Source organism: Maylandia zebra, linkage group LG3 (assembly GCF_041146795.1).
Source record: "Maylandia zebra isolate NMK-2024a linkage group LG3, Mzebra_GT3a, whole genome shotgun sequence".
NCBI lineage: Eukaryota > Metazoa > Chordata > Actinopteri > Cichliformes > Cichlidae > Maylandia > Maylandia zebra.
In genome coordinates, this window is record NC_135169.1 from 18791674 (window position 1) to 18806421 (window position 14748).

Consider the following 14748-nt stretch of genomic DNA (forward strand, 5'->3'; position numbering starts at 1 on the left):
TAAAGAAGGAATTAAGAAAACAGTCCAACTTTTCTCTGCATCATTTCCTTTTCGGTTTTTGTGTGTTTGTGGTGAACTTCTTGTCTTTTCCACATCAGCACATCGATGCAGGGTCTCTGTGGTCGTCGTTATCTTATCATCTGTTTTGGCTGTCGTTGGTTTTCTGCACATTTCTTTCACTCTAAAAGTAAGAGTAAGTATGTTGCTGCTTGTGCAACAACAACTTTGTTGTGCCGTCAGTGATTCATTACATCACTTGTGTTTCATTGCCATTGTTGTATATTGTTCATTAGTTAATGCCTGTTTGTTGTTTGTTGTTTCACTGAATGAAAGTTCTGTGTTTGTAGTTTTTGTACTTCTGTTGTGGTTCAGGGATATTTAAATGCACTACAGGCGTATTCAGCTGAGTTTATGATTCATAAACATCAACTGAAAGTCAAATAACATGTATTATTAATTAGAATTAAAAAAAGATATAACACAGCTGATTTTATCTTGTTTCTTTTACCCAAAATGTTCTTCACTGTACAGTCACAGCAAAAAGGTTGCTGGTTAAAATCCCAGCTGGGCTCTTTCTGTGTGGAGTTTGTGTTCAGCTTCCTCTTTGAAGACGTCCTTATTAGGTTCATCAGTTATTCTAAACTGGATGTGAGGAAACTAAAGTGCTTGAAGTGCTCAGATTAAAGTGCAGCATGGAGATAAAAATCTGACTTGTGGTTAGAAACACTTTGAGTGGCAGTAAGACTGAAATCAGAGCAGAGATCATGTGATCCACCTGAGCTGCCATTTTTGTTTTGTGTTCTTGTTTTTCCTTTAAAACATGAACCAGAGTATCAGGAGATTCATAAAAACATAACATCTATAAATATGCATACTTCATAATCTGACTGCTGATCTCAGTAAGTCAGCAGTTTGCCTGAGCTCAGATTGTCACATGTGATCAAAGAGGAGCCAAAACTGCACTTTTTAATGACAGAATTTCTTAAAGTGATCTAAAAATGTAACATTATTCAACATTAAATACTGAAGGGACCTTCAGATCAGTCTGACCTTGAAGAAGAGGTCAGAGGTCAAATGAGACATAATATTTTGACTCATTTTACAGAGCGTTCTGTATGATGATACATGTCACACTTGTAAGAGTCACAGTTTCATCAGAAGTTATGAGGCTTTTTGTCAAACTTCCACCAATAAACCAACAACATCCACCGCTTCCTCCTGTAAATCACGTCTGTTGGTTTTAAATCAGAGAAGTTCCTGTTAGAAAAAGCTGCTGAACTAATGAGAGATGAAGCACGTTTACCTATTTTATACAAACTGATGCCACGTGTTGTCTTAAGCAGGATTTACAGTCCAGCTGACGCAGCGCTGTCAGCTCTGCTCCAGGGAAAAGTTAATAAAACAAAGTTTTCTCTGAATAAGTTTTTTATTTCCAGAGCAAATTTTCTTATTTCAACTTAGTTTTTATTGCTTAAAAATGTTTCATTTTTCTTGGTTTCAGTCTAGTTGTATTTCTTTTAATTATTATCATTTAGTGTTGCATAGAGCGCAAATGTCAGAGACAAGATTTAGGTAAACCAGTGCATGTGTTACAGTAAAAACCCACTGAGGTTTATTTCACTCTAATAGTCTTGGATTGTCCAGGCCGCCTGCGGTGAGATTAGTTCCCAGTAGAGGCAGTGGCCAAAAGTAGTGGTTGCTACATGCAGTCTGTAGGAAACACGTGTGCTGTAAGAAGAAGTGAGAGTGAGAGTGTATTCCCCTCAAACTTTGCTGCCATTAATACATCATCTGCTTCCAGTGAAGCACAGACTGTAAACAGCTGCAGAAACAGGATGTTCGTGTTGTTGGAGCTTCTGTGGAGCTAACTGATGTTGTTATTGAGAATTCATCCATTTAATTAATGTCAGAGAAACTCAAAGTATGAGTCCTGATTTTATTTTAGACATATTAAACATAATGGTAGCACTTATATATTAAAGCCACACTATTAAGCATAAATAAGGTATTTAAAACGTGGTTAATTCATAATTTATATATTATTACTCCTCTTTGGTATGTTATTAATAAATACATATATTATTATGACTCTGATTATGGTTGTTATTAGCAGTGATGTAATACATGGTGTATACAAATACAATATCTGTATTGACTAATAGCATATAAGGAGCAGTGCAGTGCTGCCAGCACCAGTTTAACCAGCAGAGCTTCCATTGTTCTCTGCACTGACATGTCTGAGCATTTATACTGGCAGGTGGAGGATGTTACATCATCACAACATTGTAAACAGCGTTGAATCTTTGCTGCAGCTTTGATCTCACAGAGAAATGATCAAACTCACCTTCTGTATCTAACAGATTATTGGATTGATTAAACAGTCATATATCCAAGTTAGTCTGTGGATGCTGTGCTACATACCGCTGAGTCATTAATGACACAGCACGTTTTTGTTTTTCTATTATGAAAGTTCAGAGTCGCTTACTTCACCTGACAGGTCGGCTTGTTTTTATTTTTGCTCAGTGAGACACATTATAATGTCTGAGTCTTCAAACTGAACAGAAAGTGAGACCGAGCAGACTAGTTACAAACTGAGACTCGGAGTTTCTATAGAAATGATCCAAGTACAGAGTAATTTTTGTGATGCGTTAAAGCGCGACCGGCACGCAAACGTCACATTGAGATTTCCGTTAACGTCGTCACGTCATGGGACTTCATAACAAGAGCAACACTCCAGGGCTCAGTTAACCCCACCCAGATTGCAGGAGGCGGAGACTGTTATCTAAAAAGGGAGATCCTCACGGCTCATTCACTCATTCAGAGCGAAGCAGGGAGGGACTGATCAGACTACAGATTTCCCAAAAAAAAAAAAAAACTCGCTTCAGTCAGAAAACGGAATTTTTAATCATCGATCATGTCTCTGAACAACTTCTACTTTAAGGACTTTTCCTTTTTCTCACTCTGGACTTTTCTCCTGTGCTCGGCTTTGTCCGTCTGGACTCCTGTACACGGTAAGCCGACGTGTCCAGCTTCTAGCTGCGTGTTAGTGCAGATTACAGTGAATTTTAATGAAAAACTGGCGGATGTGAATAAGCTGAAATGACTGTTATCAGCTGTGCTGTGTTGTCCGTCACTAACAGTGTGACAGCTGTCAGTGAGTTACTTTAAAACCGGAAGAAGCTTAAAACGAGAAGATTGTCAGGCAGGTTCTGACTGTGAAGCGACTGCTCTCAGTTCAGAGGTTTGTTTATAACGGACACGATGGCGGTGATTCACCGAGCAGGTCTGTGAGCAGGTCAGGTTTATGAGAGCCGTGTGTTTGTCAGAGGAGAGAAAGAGCAGAGTTACAAAACACAACGTCCGGTGAGCCGAAACTAAAACACTGTTTATTGATCCGGAGTGATGCAGATTCAGTCCGCACATGCTGCTGCTGACTACATGTGTTTCCACAAGCTAATGTGTTTTCTATAAAAACACATTAGCTTGACAACCCGCCATCATGACCCCATCAGGAATTACGTCTGACTGCCCACGTGGCTCGTTCGTCCAATCAGGTGTCTGTGCGTGTTTTGTAGTTTACTCTGGATTTGTAGTTTAAAAGTTTTAATAAATGAAATTAGTTGGTTATTAAATCTGAACTCGCAGCGAGGTTAAACAGTCAGTCTTAACAAGTAAATAATTAGAAGGGCAACATGAATCAGTGAAAACAGCAGACTGTGTGATGGTTGACTTAAATCAGCTTGTTTACTTTGAGTGTAAAACTTACTGAGGATGAGTCACATGAACTATTATTATGAATAAATACTTGTGTTGTTTCTTAGAACTTGGATGAGCATCAGTCTGATCAGTTTGTGTTGTTAAACTTTAATAAACACGTTATTGCTTGATAGTTTTATTATAGTGAAATAAAATGTTCACTTTAAACAGTTTTTATTCATTATCAAGAAAAGCATAAAACATAACAAAGCAGACAAAAAAGAAAGAAAAGAAAAAAACCCCAAAGGGAATATATTAAAGTCATTACATACCTGTACAAATTCACATATGGGGTAAAGAGGAGAGAGAGAGAGAAAAACAACATTTTCACTCAATTAGCCACAGATTTAGAAAGAGAAAAAGATAAACTCCAAGAGTGAATTGTTGTCCTTTACGCTTACTTCCCATTTAACTGAGAACATCTTAATCACAACCACCCCCCCTCAACAGTTGGGACAAATCATTTGGCAAATAAGAAAGCAAAGGGGACCCAACATTGAGAAAGAGACCCTCATTTCCTCCTAAAATAGCAGCAGTTCTTTCGTGAGGAATAACTTTAAATAATTCTCTGTACCACAAAGTCACAGAGGGAGGTTTATCCTTAACCCAATTAATGAGAATACATTTCCTAGCTACCAGCAATAGTTTGTCACATAATTTGCGCTGCAAGTGATTCAATGTTACTTCTTTTGAGGGTAGGCCAAGAAGAAAATACCCGGGGTCTCTTTGAATCAGATTGTTAAAAATATTACTTAGTTCTTGAGATATGAAGCTCCAAAATCTTTTGATTAATTTACATTCCCAAAAGTAATGAAAAAAAGTGCCAGTTTCTTTTTGACATTTACTACAAAAATGGGAAATATGAGGTGCAATCTTATGCAAGACATTAGGAGCTATATAAAGGCGATGTATGATTTTTGTATTGGGTTTCTCGCAAGCGGTTGCAAGTAAAAGTGGAATTACCCATGTTAATGGCTCCTTTCCACTCCTCTTCGTTATATTGATTATTAAGATCTCTCTCCCATTTATGAATAGCACTCAGTGTGTTGCTACTGAGAGTATATAGGAGAGAATTAAAGGCTGAGATAAAATGAGTTCTGTCTTTTCGCTTAATAAGAAATGTCTCAATATCATCATATATAACTATTTCTGAAGACTGTGGAATTCTAGAATGAACGAAGTTACGAACCTGGAGAAAGCCAAAAAACTGGTCTCTAGGAATATTAAAATTTGACTGCAATTGCTCAAAGTTCATCAGTGTGATGTTTTGATACAAATCGCCAATTACCCTTAATCCCTTTTTCTGCCACTTATCGAACATACTGCGAGACATTCCTGGAACAAAATCTTTGCTTCTCAGTAAAGGAGTCAAGAATGAAGTGCAATCTTCTCTACCCAACCTTTTACACATTTCCCCCCAGACCCTTATTGTATTATAAATGATTGGGTTATTCTTAATCCCCATTTGTAATATTGTTTTTGAAATAAAATGTTAGAAATTCAGGACCACAGACTGTACACACAAGGGTCAGTTAGCCTGTAACAGAACAACAAACAGCACATGTCTGAAATTTTGTTGCGTATATTAAGAAAGACTTGCATAACAGCACAGAGGCCAGTGGGGCTGTTCATGATCTCCAGGTCTTTGGTGTGTAACTCGACAGGGGTCTGTGGATGTTCTGTAGGAGTTCAGGAGGTTTAATTTTCTGACTGTTTCCAGGTGAGGTTGTGGTGATTGGCTCAAATCTTCCAATCATTGCTTCTCCGGGTGATGATGTCATCCTGCCGTGTCACCTGGAGCCCATGTTCGATGTCCAGGGTCTGACGGTGGAGTGGTCCAAACCCGACCTGAAGCCCGACCCGTCGGACCGGCTGAGCCGAGTGGAGTACGTTCACCTGTACAGGGACAGGAAGGAGGTCCCCGACATGAAGATGGCCTCGTACTTCAGGAGGACGGAGCTGTTCATGGACGACATGAAACACGGGAACATTTCACTGAAGATCCTGAACGTGTCGGAGGAAGACAACGGCAGATACAGATGTTTCATCCCCAAGCTGCGGAGCAGAGTGAAAGCTGCTGTTGTTGAACTTGTAGTCGGTGAGAAGATTTGTTGTGGCGATGTTTGTGGTTCCAAACTCAAAGTTGTTTTTTTTCTCAATACAAACTTTCAGCCTAATTTTAATAACAGATTTTGACTGTTTTGTCTTTTAGATTCAAACTTTGCTAAAACCTCAACGACAGAGACGCCGCTGCAAACTCCAGATCCTCAGGACACGACTCCAACAAATGGTGAGAACACAGTCCAACTCTTCTCTGCATCATCCCTGTTTGGGGTTTTGTGTATTTGTGGTGACCTTCTTGTCTTTTCTACATCAGCAGGTCGATCCAGCGTCGCTGTGGTTCTTCTCATCGCTTTTATATCGGCTGTAGCTGTTGCTGGTCTTATTGTATATTTTTGCTGCCATCATCAGAATCGAACTGTAAGTAAGAAACAAACAAAGAAACAAACACAAACATGTTGTTGCTTCTTGTACCGTCAGACTGACTCATTATTCTCCTTCTTTCAACAGAAGCATCCAGAGGATGATGAGACAGAAACAGAACCACTACCAGTCTAGCTGCTTGCTCAAAGGAGTGTCGGTGTTAATGGAGCTGAGAGCAGCAGAGATTTATCTGTGCTGGATCTTCAGTCAGATTGGGGCCTCGTCCGGTTTATTTATCGAGCTCATTTTCACATAAAGAAAGTGTAGAACAAGAAAACCCAGAGTGGAAGATCAGAGGATGTAAACAGGAAATATTTCTTACAGACGTCTTCAGTCAGAGTTGCTGCTGTCAGACTCTGGAGGATCTGCTTGGAAACATCAAGCAGTGAAACTGATGGATTTCCTCCTTCAGTACAAAACTGTGAAGTTCAGCCTGGAGAAGAAACACTCCTCTGCCTCACTGTCAGCGTGTTTAATCTAAGTTATTTAGTCTTTACCTCACTGGTTAAGGTGAACCTAAATCTTTTAGTGAGACCTCAAAGTGTCTCTGATGGACAAATTAAAATGAAAATTAAAACTGTTTTGGAAAATCACCAGTAGAGTTTGAAGTACCAGGAACAGCATTCATGGAGCTCACATTAAGCACTCGTGTTTTATGCAAACCTTGTTTGTTAGTTGTCTGTTAACTTTAATGTCTCAGAGAAACGGAACTATAAGCTGAACACTTTAAGTAACTGCTGCACTTTATAAACAGAAAAAAAGCTGATTTATACTCTAGATTTTTAAAGCTACAACTAATTTATTACATTTACTGTGAAACTTCCTGCTGGTTGGGATTCGATGTTCAGACTGTAACCTTATAGTCTGATTTGTGACCGTCCTCAGTTTACAGGTGTGAAATGTTTAAACACAAATGTGTTTATTGCTGCTTTTGCTGCCTTTAAGTCAAAGTCAGTGTTTGTGTGATGAAACAAGCTTAAACTTCATCACGAGAATAAAAACATTTAAATACTGACCTGAAAGAGTTTCTTGGATTCTTGGATTTTCAAGCCTCTTCTTGACATTTTGTTACAATTTGTGTGTTTTCTTGTTTTTACGACTAATACCCCGTCCTATTAATTTAATTGTTTTATATAAGTTATTTATTTATTGTCGTCATGTGTCGTTTCCTGTTTGCATTTGATGATGTTTTCAAACAGTTGAACCAAATGAACTGTTTAGAAACTTGAGTGTTTTGTGTCATAGAAATTAAAATGATTCACTGAGTTTACTGTTGTTGTTCCATGTTCTTGAATAACGTCAGTATTCTGTGAACATGATGACAAAATCAAATAAATGAGCAACAGTTCGTCATCACTGTCTGCTGTCTGTTTCTTCTTCAGCTCTTCATCACACTCACTCTCATTTCACTGATTTGTTTAACAGCACTGCTGAAAACTCATTTGGTGTCTGTTGGTGACTGATCATGTGACTGATCATGTGACTGTGTCTATGTTCTTAACACATTAATCTTCAATGTGAGGCTTTAATTTGAACTATGAAGCACTTTGTAACTCTGGGTTCTCTATAAATCAAGTTATAATTATTCATGAAGGCCATTCAAAGCTCTTCTTCAGATGTTGGCACATATCTGAAAAGTATAAAAAACTTAGAGGCAGAAGAAATGATCTGTCAACAGTGACGTTCACAAGGCCATTAACAGTGATCCCACTTTGCAAGACTGATAGACAATGTGCTGTATGTTGTAATCATAAAGAGAAGCAGTGTGTCGTGTTAAAGTGTGTTCATTTGTGACTGAGCTGATGAGAGTCACGTTTTACTGAAGTAGAGCTGATAACTGGGTGAGAAATGTAACGTGTGGGATGAAGTGATCTTAATCTTCAAACTTTGCTTTAATCCTGTTTGTGGAAGTTCACAGAGATTGTAAACACTTTGAATAAAACAAACGTGTGAATATTCATGAAAGATCACAAACAACACATGACCTACATGTATGTTTCAGCGAGTACATTTTATTTCTATGATAATTAAGTTAATTATTAGCTTCAGACCTGCAGGTCTTATTATGGCACATTCACTGTCATATCATGTGCTCACAAAAGCAGAGACCTGTGTTTGTATAGCGCTTTACTTGGTCCCTAAGGACCCCAAAGCACTTTACACATTCAGTCATCCACACATTCACACACTGATGATGGCAACATTGTAGCCACAGCCACCCTCGGGCGCACTGACAGAGGCGAGGCTGCCGGACACTGGCACCACCGGGCCCTCTGGAGTAGGCAATGGGTGAAGTGTCTTGCCCAAGGACACAAAGACCGAGACTGAGAGGCGAGGCTCGAACCGGCAACCTTCCGATTACAAGATGACCTGCCAACTCTTGAGTCACGATCGCCCACGTGGGGGCACATTAGGTCAGCCTGAGTGATCTGGGACAGTCACATTCAGTCATGTGATAGCATCACATTTTGGGAATGAGGGGGATTCCCTCCCCTCTGGTCTACATGCCCCTTTCTCCACTCATTTGGTTTCAACCCAGGTGGGAAGACCCCCACATTCCCCACTTTTGATTTTTAGCTCTGCGTCTCAAAACAGCCCACAGCTCAAGCTGCAAAAAAATCCCAGCCTGACTTTCACTTCCAGCACTTACGACCCGTAACAGCAGAGGGCGCTGCTTCAGGGGATGATCAGGATCTTGTTCCATTTCTCCTTTTTATTCACGTTTACCTTTGTAGACTTTTAACAGGAGAAAACATTCTCTAAGTTTCATTCTTTTAGCCTAAAATTTGACAAAAAAGCCCATTAAAAAAGCAAACTATTTAAAGTTTGAGTCTTCTGAGCTGGGTGTTAGATCCAGCATTGTGGGTGAAACCAGGGAAACTAAATGAATCTTGAAAATCTTCTGATTTTATTTGAGTTTTTCAAGTTTACAAAATAGTTTCAGTTAATTTTAAAGTTTAAAACGTTTTGTTATGTTTGGCTTTAGGTTTAGTTTAATTTTCTAGAAGTTTTCTTGTTGTGGGGACGTCCGGACTGTCTGCAGTGAGCTCTGCTCTCAGTACAGCCGCTGTTCAAAGTGTGTATAACACTGTAATGAAGACTGTGTGTGTGTGTGTGGGGGGGGGAGCAGAAGTAAAACCAGGTGATAGAAAACACAGAAAAGTGTTAGTTGTGTGTCTGTGGTTTTCATGTTGGGCTTTTTAAAAAAAGTATTTGGCATTTCTGTTCTTGGTTCTTTGCTCCTGGTGAACTTTTCTGTTCCCCTTCTCTTATTAATGATGGGCAACGTGAGGCTCAAAACCGTCTCGCAGTGGCACTATTGACAAATTTGGGCCTTGTAATCGGAAGGTTGCCGGTTCGAGCCCCGGCTTGGACAGTCTTGGTCGTTGTGTCCTTGGGCAAGACACTTCACCCGTTGCCTACTGGTGGTGGTCAGAGGGCCCGGTGGCGCCAGTGTCCGGCAGCCTCGCCTCTGTCAGTGCGCCCCAGGGTGGCTGTGGCTACAATGTAGCTTGCCATCACCAGTGTGTGAATGTGTGCGTGAATGGGTGGATGACTGGATATGTAAAGCGCTTTGGGGTCCTTAGGGACTAGTAAGGCGCTATATTAAATACAGGCCAGGCCATCTTGATAATGCTGTTCTGTGACACAGTGAAGCTCTGCAAACTCCAAACAACACAACTTATTATACTACACTATCAATAAAAACACAAGTGGTACACAAATCCCTCAAAAACCGCACAGTCATTCGATAACAACAACAACAATATTAATAACAAACAAATAAATAAAGCTAAAGAAAAAAAAGAGTTTTAACAGGTGTTTTAGAAATAGCCAATGAGGGCCCGACCTAACCCGCGCAGAGAGATCCTCAGTGTGTTGTTGTGGTTTTAAACGACATTTTCGGTTTAAAGTAGAAAAAGAGAGCAGACCGGAGTCAAAGCCGAACATTTCTGCCTCTTTTACTTTCCCTCTTGAAACCAGGGGCGCTCTCTCTCTCACTCTGTCTCTCGGCTATACGACAGTAGTCATCAATATTTATGTCTTTACACTTTGTGTTTAACTCATTTAAACCCACACAAGTAACAGTAAACAATAGTTTTATGTATGAAATTTTAAAATGTTCCTGAGTGATTTTTAAAGCATTTTTCAGTAAATACTTTAATATTATAATACGGGGAGATTTATGTGTCACCAGAGCTGTTTACTTCCTGGTTGCTCTTTGAGAAAATGGATCTCCGCGTCAAAGCGTCCAAAGAAAAGGTCAGTAAATTACGTTAAAATACACGGATTGCAAATAGTTTTGGTACGTGACCTTAATGTGTCTGCAGTAATGTTATGGTCATCTGTGATTACTCGAGCGTGTGTTTGCAGCTTGTTCTGACGGTCGCAGAAGTTCGGTCGTTACTCTGTGTTGTTGTAGTGGGGACATCGTGTGTTTGATTCACGGCACAGAAACACAGAGGAACGAGCCCTGGTTTTTATTGTAAATGTATAAAAATCATTTTAATGAGCAGAGCTTTCTTTTTTCTCTGCACACAATACTGACATGTGACACGCTGCGGGTGGAGGAGGTGAGTGGGTGAAACCATGACCCTGCAGATTTTAACCAGAGTTGCTTTTCTATTTGAAAGATTAATCATGTTATATTTCTGAGTGAATCGTGATGTTTATCAGCTGCTGTTCTTGAAACACAGCTCTGATCGGACCGAGCCTGAAACAGAATCAGGATATGACGAAACTTTCTTTCTCTCTTTTGTTATTCAAGTCAAACGTTACAACAAAACGTGTCTGTTTGAGTCTTGAACGTTGAATAGAAAAGTGAGTCGATCCCTAAACGTTGATTTTGTTCATCTGAACGTTTTCAGTGTGAGAAACATTTCGTCACTCATCCACGTGATTTCTTCGTTCCCAGCTGACTGCAGGTTTCTTGTAAACGCTTTATAATGTTGGGGAAACCTGGCACATCAGCTTTTAAATATCCACCATTATTGGTGGAAATTTCACAGTCTAAGAAGGGCAACCTGCCTTCATATCCTCCCTGGTGTATGTGATGTGTTCGTCCAGCTAGTTGCTGTGAATTGTGGTACGTCCTGAGATTTGATTGTCACCCAGGTGTCGTCCACATACCTGAACCAATTACTTGGTGGTGATCCAGGGTAGCACAGCCCTCTGAGATAACAGCAGGGTTAGAGAGTCAGTGTCTGTGCCAATAACAATCCAAATAAAGTCATTGATGGGACTGAGACTGTCTTCCTGTGATAGTGAGAGTGAAAGTATGAAAGCATGCAAACGCAGCCCTGAAACTTCCGTTACATCACCAGGTAACTCCTATTTATAAACAATGATGATATCATCAAGGAAATAAGGAAAGTCTGCGATCAAAGAGAGAACTGTGAGTATCTGAGTGAGTTTTTATGTTCTTACCTCTGAAAGTACGAGGTTTCACTTCCTGTGTGACGGTAATGTCAGTGTACGAGACAGCAGGGTTCACTTTATCTGCAATACAGAACAGTTCACGTGTTACACAACAGCTGGACCTATCTGTGTAAATCCACTTAAGTGTGTTTCAGTAATAAGTCAGAAGGAATCATGAAAGTGCTGCTGGAAGTAAAGCAAACAATGAATCTGGGTCACAGATCTCGAAAACCAACACCCATCATAAAAGTGTTATCTGTGTTTGTTTACATGGTTCTCCCAGCAGAAGAAACAACTGACACTCCCAGTGACAGATCCACTGAGAGCTATCGCCTGACCTGAGATCATGACTTCATGACCAGTTCCAGACTGAACTGTTTTTCTGGGTCGTTGCTTTACAGCAAAGTGCGAGGTTTCACTTCCTGTGTGGCGGTAATGTCCCGTCATGGTAATGGTCCCCACCCAGTCATAAAACCTAAACATCCACATTCTTTCTATCTGTCAGTGAGTCTAAGTTACAACCTCGGCTCCCTGTTTTTCTGCTCCTGGCTAATGTGAGGGAGACGCTTCTACAATCAGAAAAGCAAGGCCATGATTCCCTGCAAACAGTATTCTCTTTATAAATCAGCAGTATGATGTAATAATGTAATAATAATAATAATAATGTACAAATCAGGTGAATAAATCTAACAATCTTCACCTTCTTCTAAATCAGGAGTATAATGCAACTTAAACTACATAATGATTTCACAATCTTTAATCAGCCGTATAATGATTCAACAATTCTTTGATTAGAGGTATGATGTAACGTACGACAGTGTAATAATCTCACAGTATTGATCCAGGTGTTGTTGTCGTGTTTTTATGTGCCAGTGTTTTTCATTTTTGATGATTTAAAAATGGAGATGCCATTTCTAGTTACAGCAGGTTTGTTGTCAGTGAAGATGTTCACTTTACTTTAAAACACTCCAGTTTAAGAACAGAGAGCCGAGGTCAGCAAACAAAATGTGAAAATGAGCAATGCATGACCTATGACCTTTCCTGGATATTCAAATTCCAAGTTCCTCTGTGTTCTCCATATGAGGTGGCTGTAGAGCAGGTCCTCTACCAAAATGAAAGGGTGGTGATTTGATCCTTGGCTCCTTAAATCTGCATGCCAACTATCTTTGAGCAAAACACTAACCCTGATGCAGCCATCAGAGGGAGAATGTTAGATAGAAGGATAGAAAGAGGCCATTATTATTGGTGCTGTGGATTGTAAAGAACAATGTGGATTAGACAATCCCTTTAACACTGGTATCAAAAGTGAAATCAAATAATCAATCGGATATTATGCAAATATATAAATAAAATATAAATACCTGTTTTGATTGGCAGAGAGATGTGAGAAAGTAAGAAAGACAGAGACAGGTGGGTGAGCTCCATTCACTCTTATCAGCAGAGAGAGAGAGAGCTGCACACTGTGCTGTAAACTCTTTAAAATACCTCAATAAAAGCCTCCTCTGTGCCAACAAGGAGAAACTGAAACCGGAGCAGTTTCCAGCTCTGTCTGCTCGTTTGTTCCACTTTCAGCAGAAAACTTTATTTGCTGCAAAAAGTGACGTCATCCTCACTTTAGCCCATTACTCACATACTGAGCTGCCATAAAGAATCATTTATACTGCTAAAATAAATGTCCTAAATATCCTGCAAGACACTAACCCTGATGCATCCATCAGAGTGAGAATGTTAGAAAGATAAAAGCACTCGAGTATAGAAGAAGTTTATGTGTGGCTGGATGAATGTTGTGTAAAGTGCTCTGAGTCTCCAGGAGTCTGTTAAATAAGAATCAGTCCACTGATGAAACAGATCCATTGCTGGAAACATGCTGAACATTAAGGCTGATTCTTCTCAAACTGATCAGATGTTGAAACGCTTTTCGTGACCATTTTTTAATCTGAATCCAAATGTAAAATTTTTGGTTCAAATCAGGTGAAGCTAGAATATCAGGGATAGAAAGCTCAAAACAGACGTTTCGCAAGAAGTCAAATCAAATCAAATCAAATCAAATCAAATCACTTTTATTGTCACATCACATGTGCAGGCACACTGGCACAGCACATGCGAGTGAAATTCTTGTGTGCGAGCCCCACAAGCAACAGAGATGTGCAAACACAACAACACAAACGAGCAAAATACAAGAATGGCCAACCTGAAACTAATAAATATATATATAATAGTGTATGCATTTCTGGATGTGTATACTAAATATTTTCCTACGTGTGTGTGTGTGTGTGTGTGTGTGTGTGTGTGTGTGTGTGTGTGTGTGTGTGTGTGTGTGTGTGTGTGTATACATTTTTACAAATTAAATAGTAAAAAAAAAAAAAAAAAAAATAATAATAATAATAATAATAATAATAATAAAATATATAAAATATACAGAGTTGAATATGTGCAAAACAAGTGGCATTTATATACAGTGTGGAGTGCATAATGTTGAAGTTCCAGTAGTGAAGCTGAGGTGTCTATGACGTGTTCAGCAGTCTGATGGCCTGATGAACACGTGACGTCATCCTCACTTTAGCCCAGTACTCACACACTGATCCGGCATAAAGATTATATTTACACTGCTAAACACTCAATTTTTTTCCCCCCTTTTTTATTCCCTCTGACTTCTGCTACAAATATCTCATAAACAGGAGGCAGGTTCACTATAACCAAAACTAAAGACTCAAACATCATGTCATTGTTACAGCAAACAGCATCCACAGCAGTGCACAGAAAACAGTCTAACAGTCCAACTTTTCTCTGCATCATTTCTTTCACTCTAAAAGTAAGAGTAAGTATGTTGCTGCTTGTGCAATCAGACTGACTCATCGTTCACTTTCTTTTGCTCGTCTGTATAAACTTTGTTGTGCCGTCAGTGATTCATTACATCACTTGTGTTTCATTGTCATTGCTGTATGTTGTTCATTAGTTAATGCCTGTTTGTTGTTTCACTGAATGAAAGTTCTGTGTTTGTAGTTTTTCTAAATTCTTTGTGTTTCAGGGATATTTAAATGCACTACAGGCGTATTCAGCTCAGTGAAAACATCAACTGAAAGTCAAATA

At 39.4% G+C, this 14748-nt stretch overlaps 1 protein-coding gene across 2 annotated transcripts in view; it reads left to right on the forward strand.

Moving 5' to 3' along the window:
* The window catches only part of LOC101482718 (myelin-oligodendrocyte glycoprotein), a 22325-nt gene extending 14728 nt beyond the window's left edge, over positions 1 to 7597 (forward strand). Inside the window, exons 1-5 of one of the 2 annotated variants that reach the window (XM_076880502.1) lie at positions 2624 to 3011; positions 5477 to 5854; positions 5969 to 6046; positions 6134 to 6237; positions 6328 to 7597. In XM_076880502.1, coding sequence (XP_076736617.1) covers positions 2915 to 3011; positions 5477 to 5854; positions 5969 to 6046; positions 6134 to 6237; positions 6328 to 6375 — 705 coding nt within the window. In that variant the 5' untranslated portion in view covers positions 2624 to 2914 and the 3' untranslated portion in view covers positions 6376 to 7597. Of the gene's footprint in view, positions 1 to 2623; positions 3012 to 5476; positions 5855 to 5968; positions 6047 to 6133; positions 6238 to 6327 lie in introns of those variants that run through there. The other variant, XM_076880504.1, reaches the window with a different exon arrangement.
* Positions 7598 to 14748: the final 7151 nt, after the last annotated feature.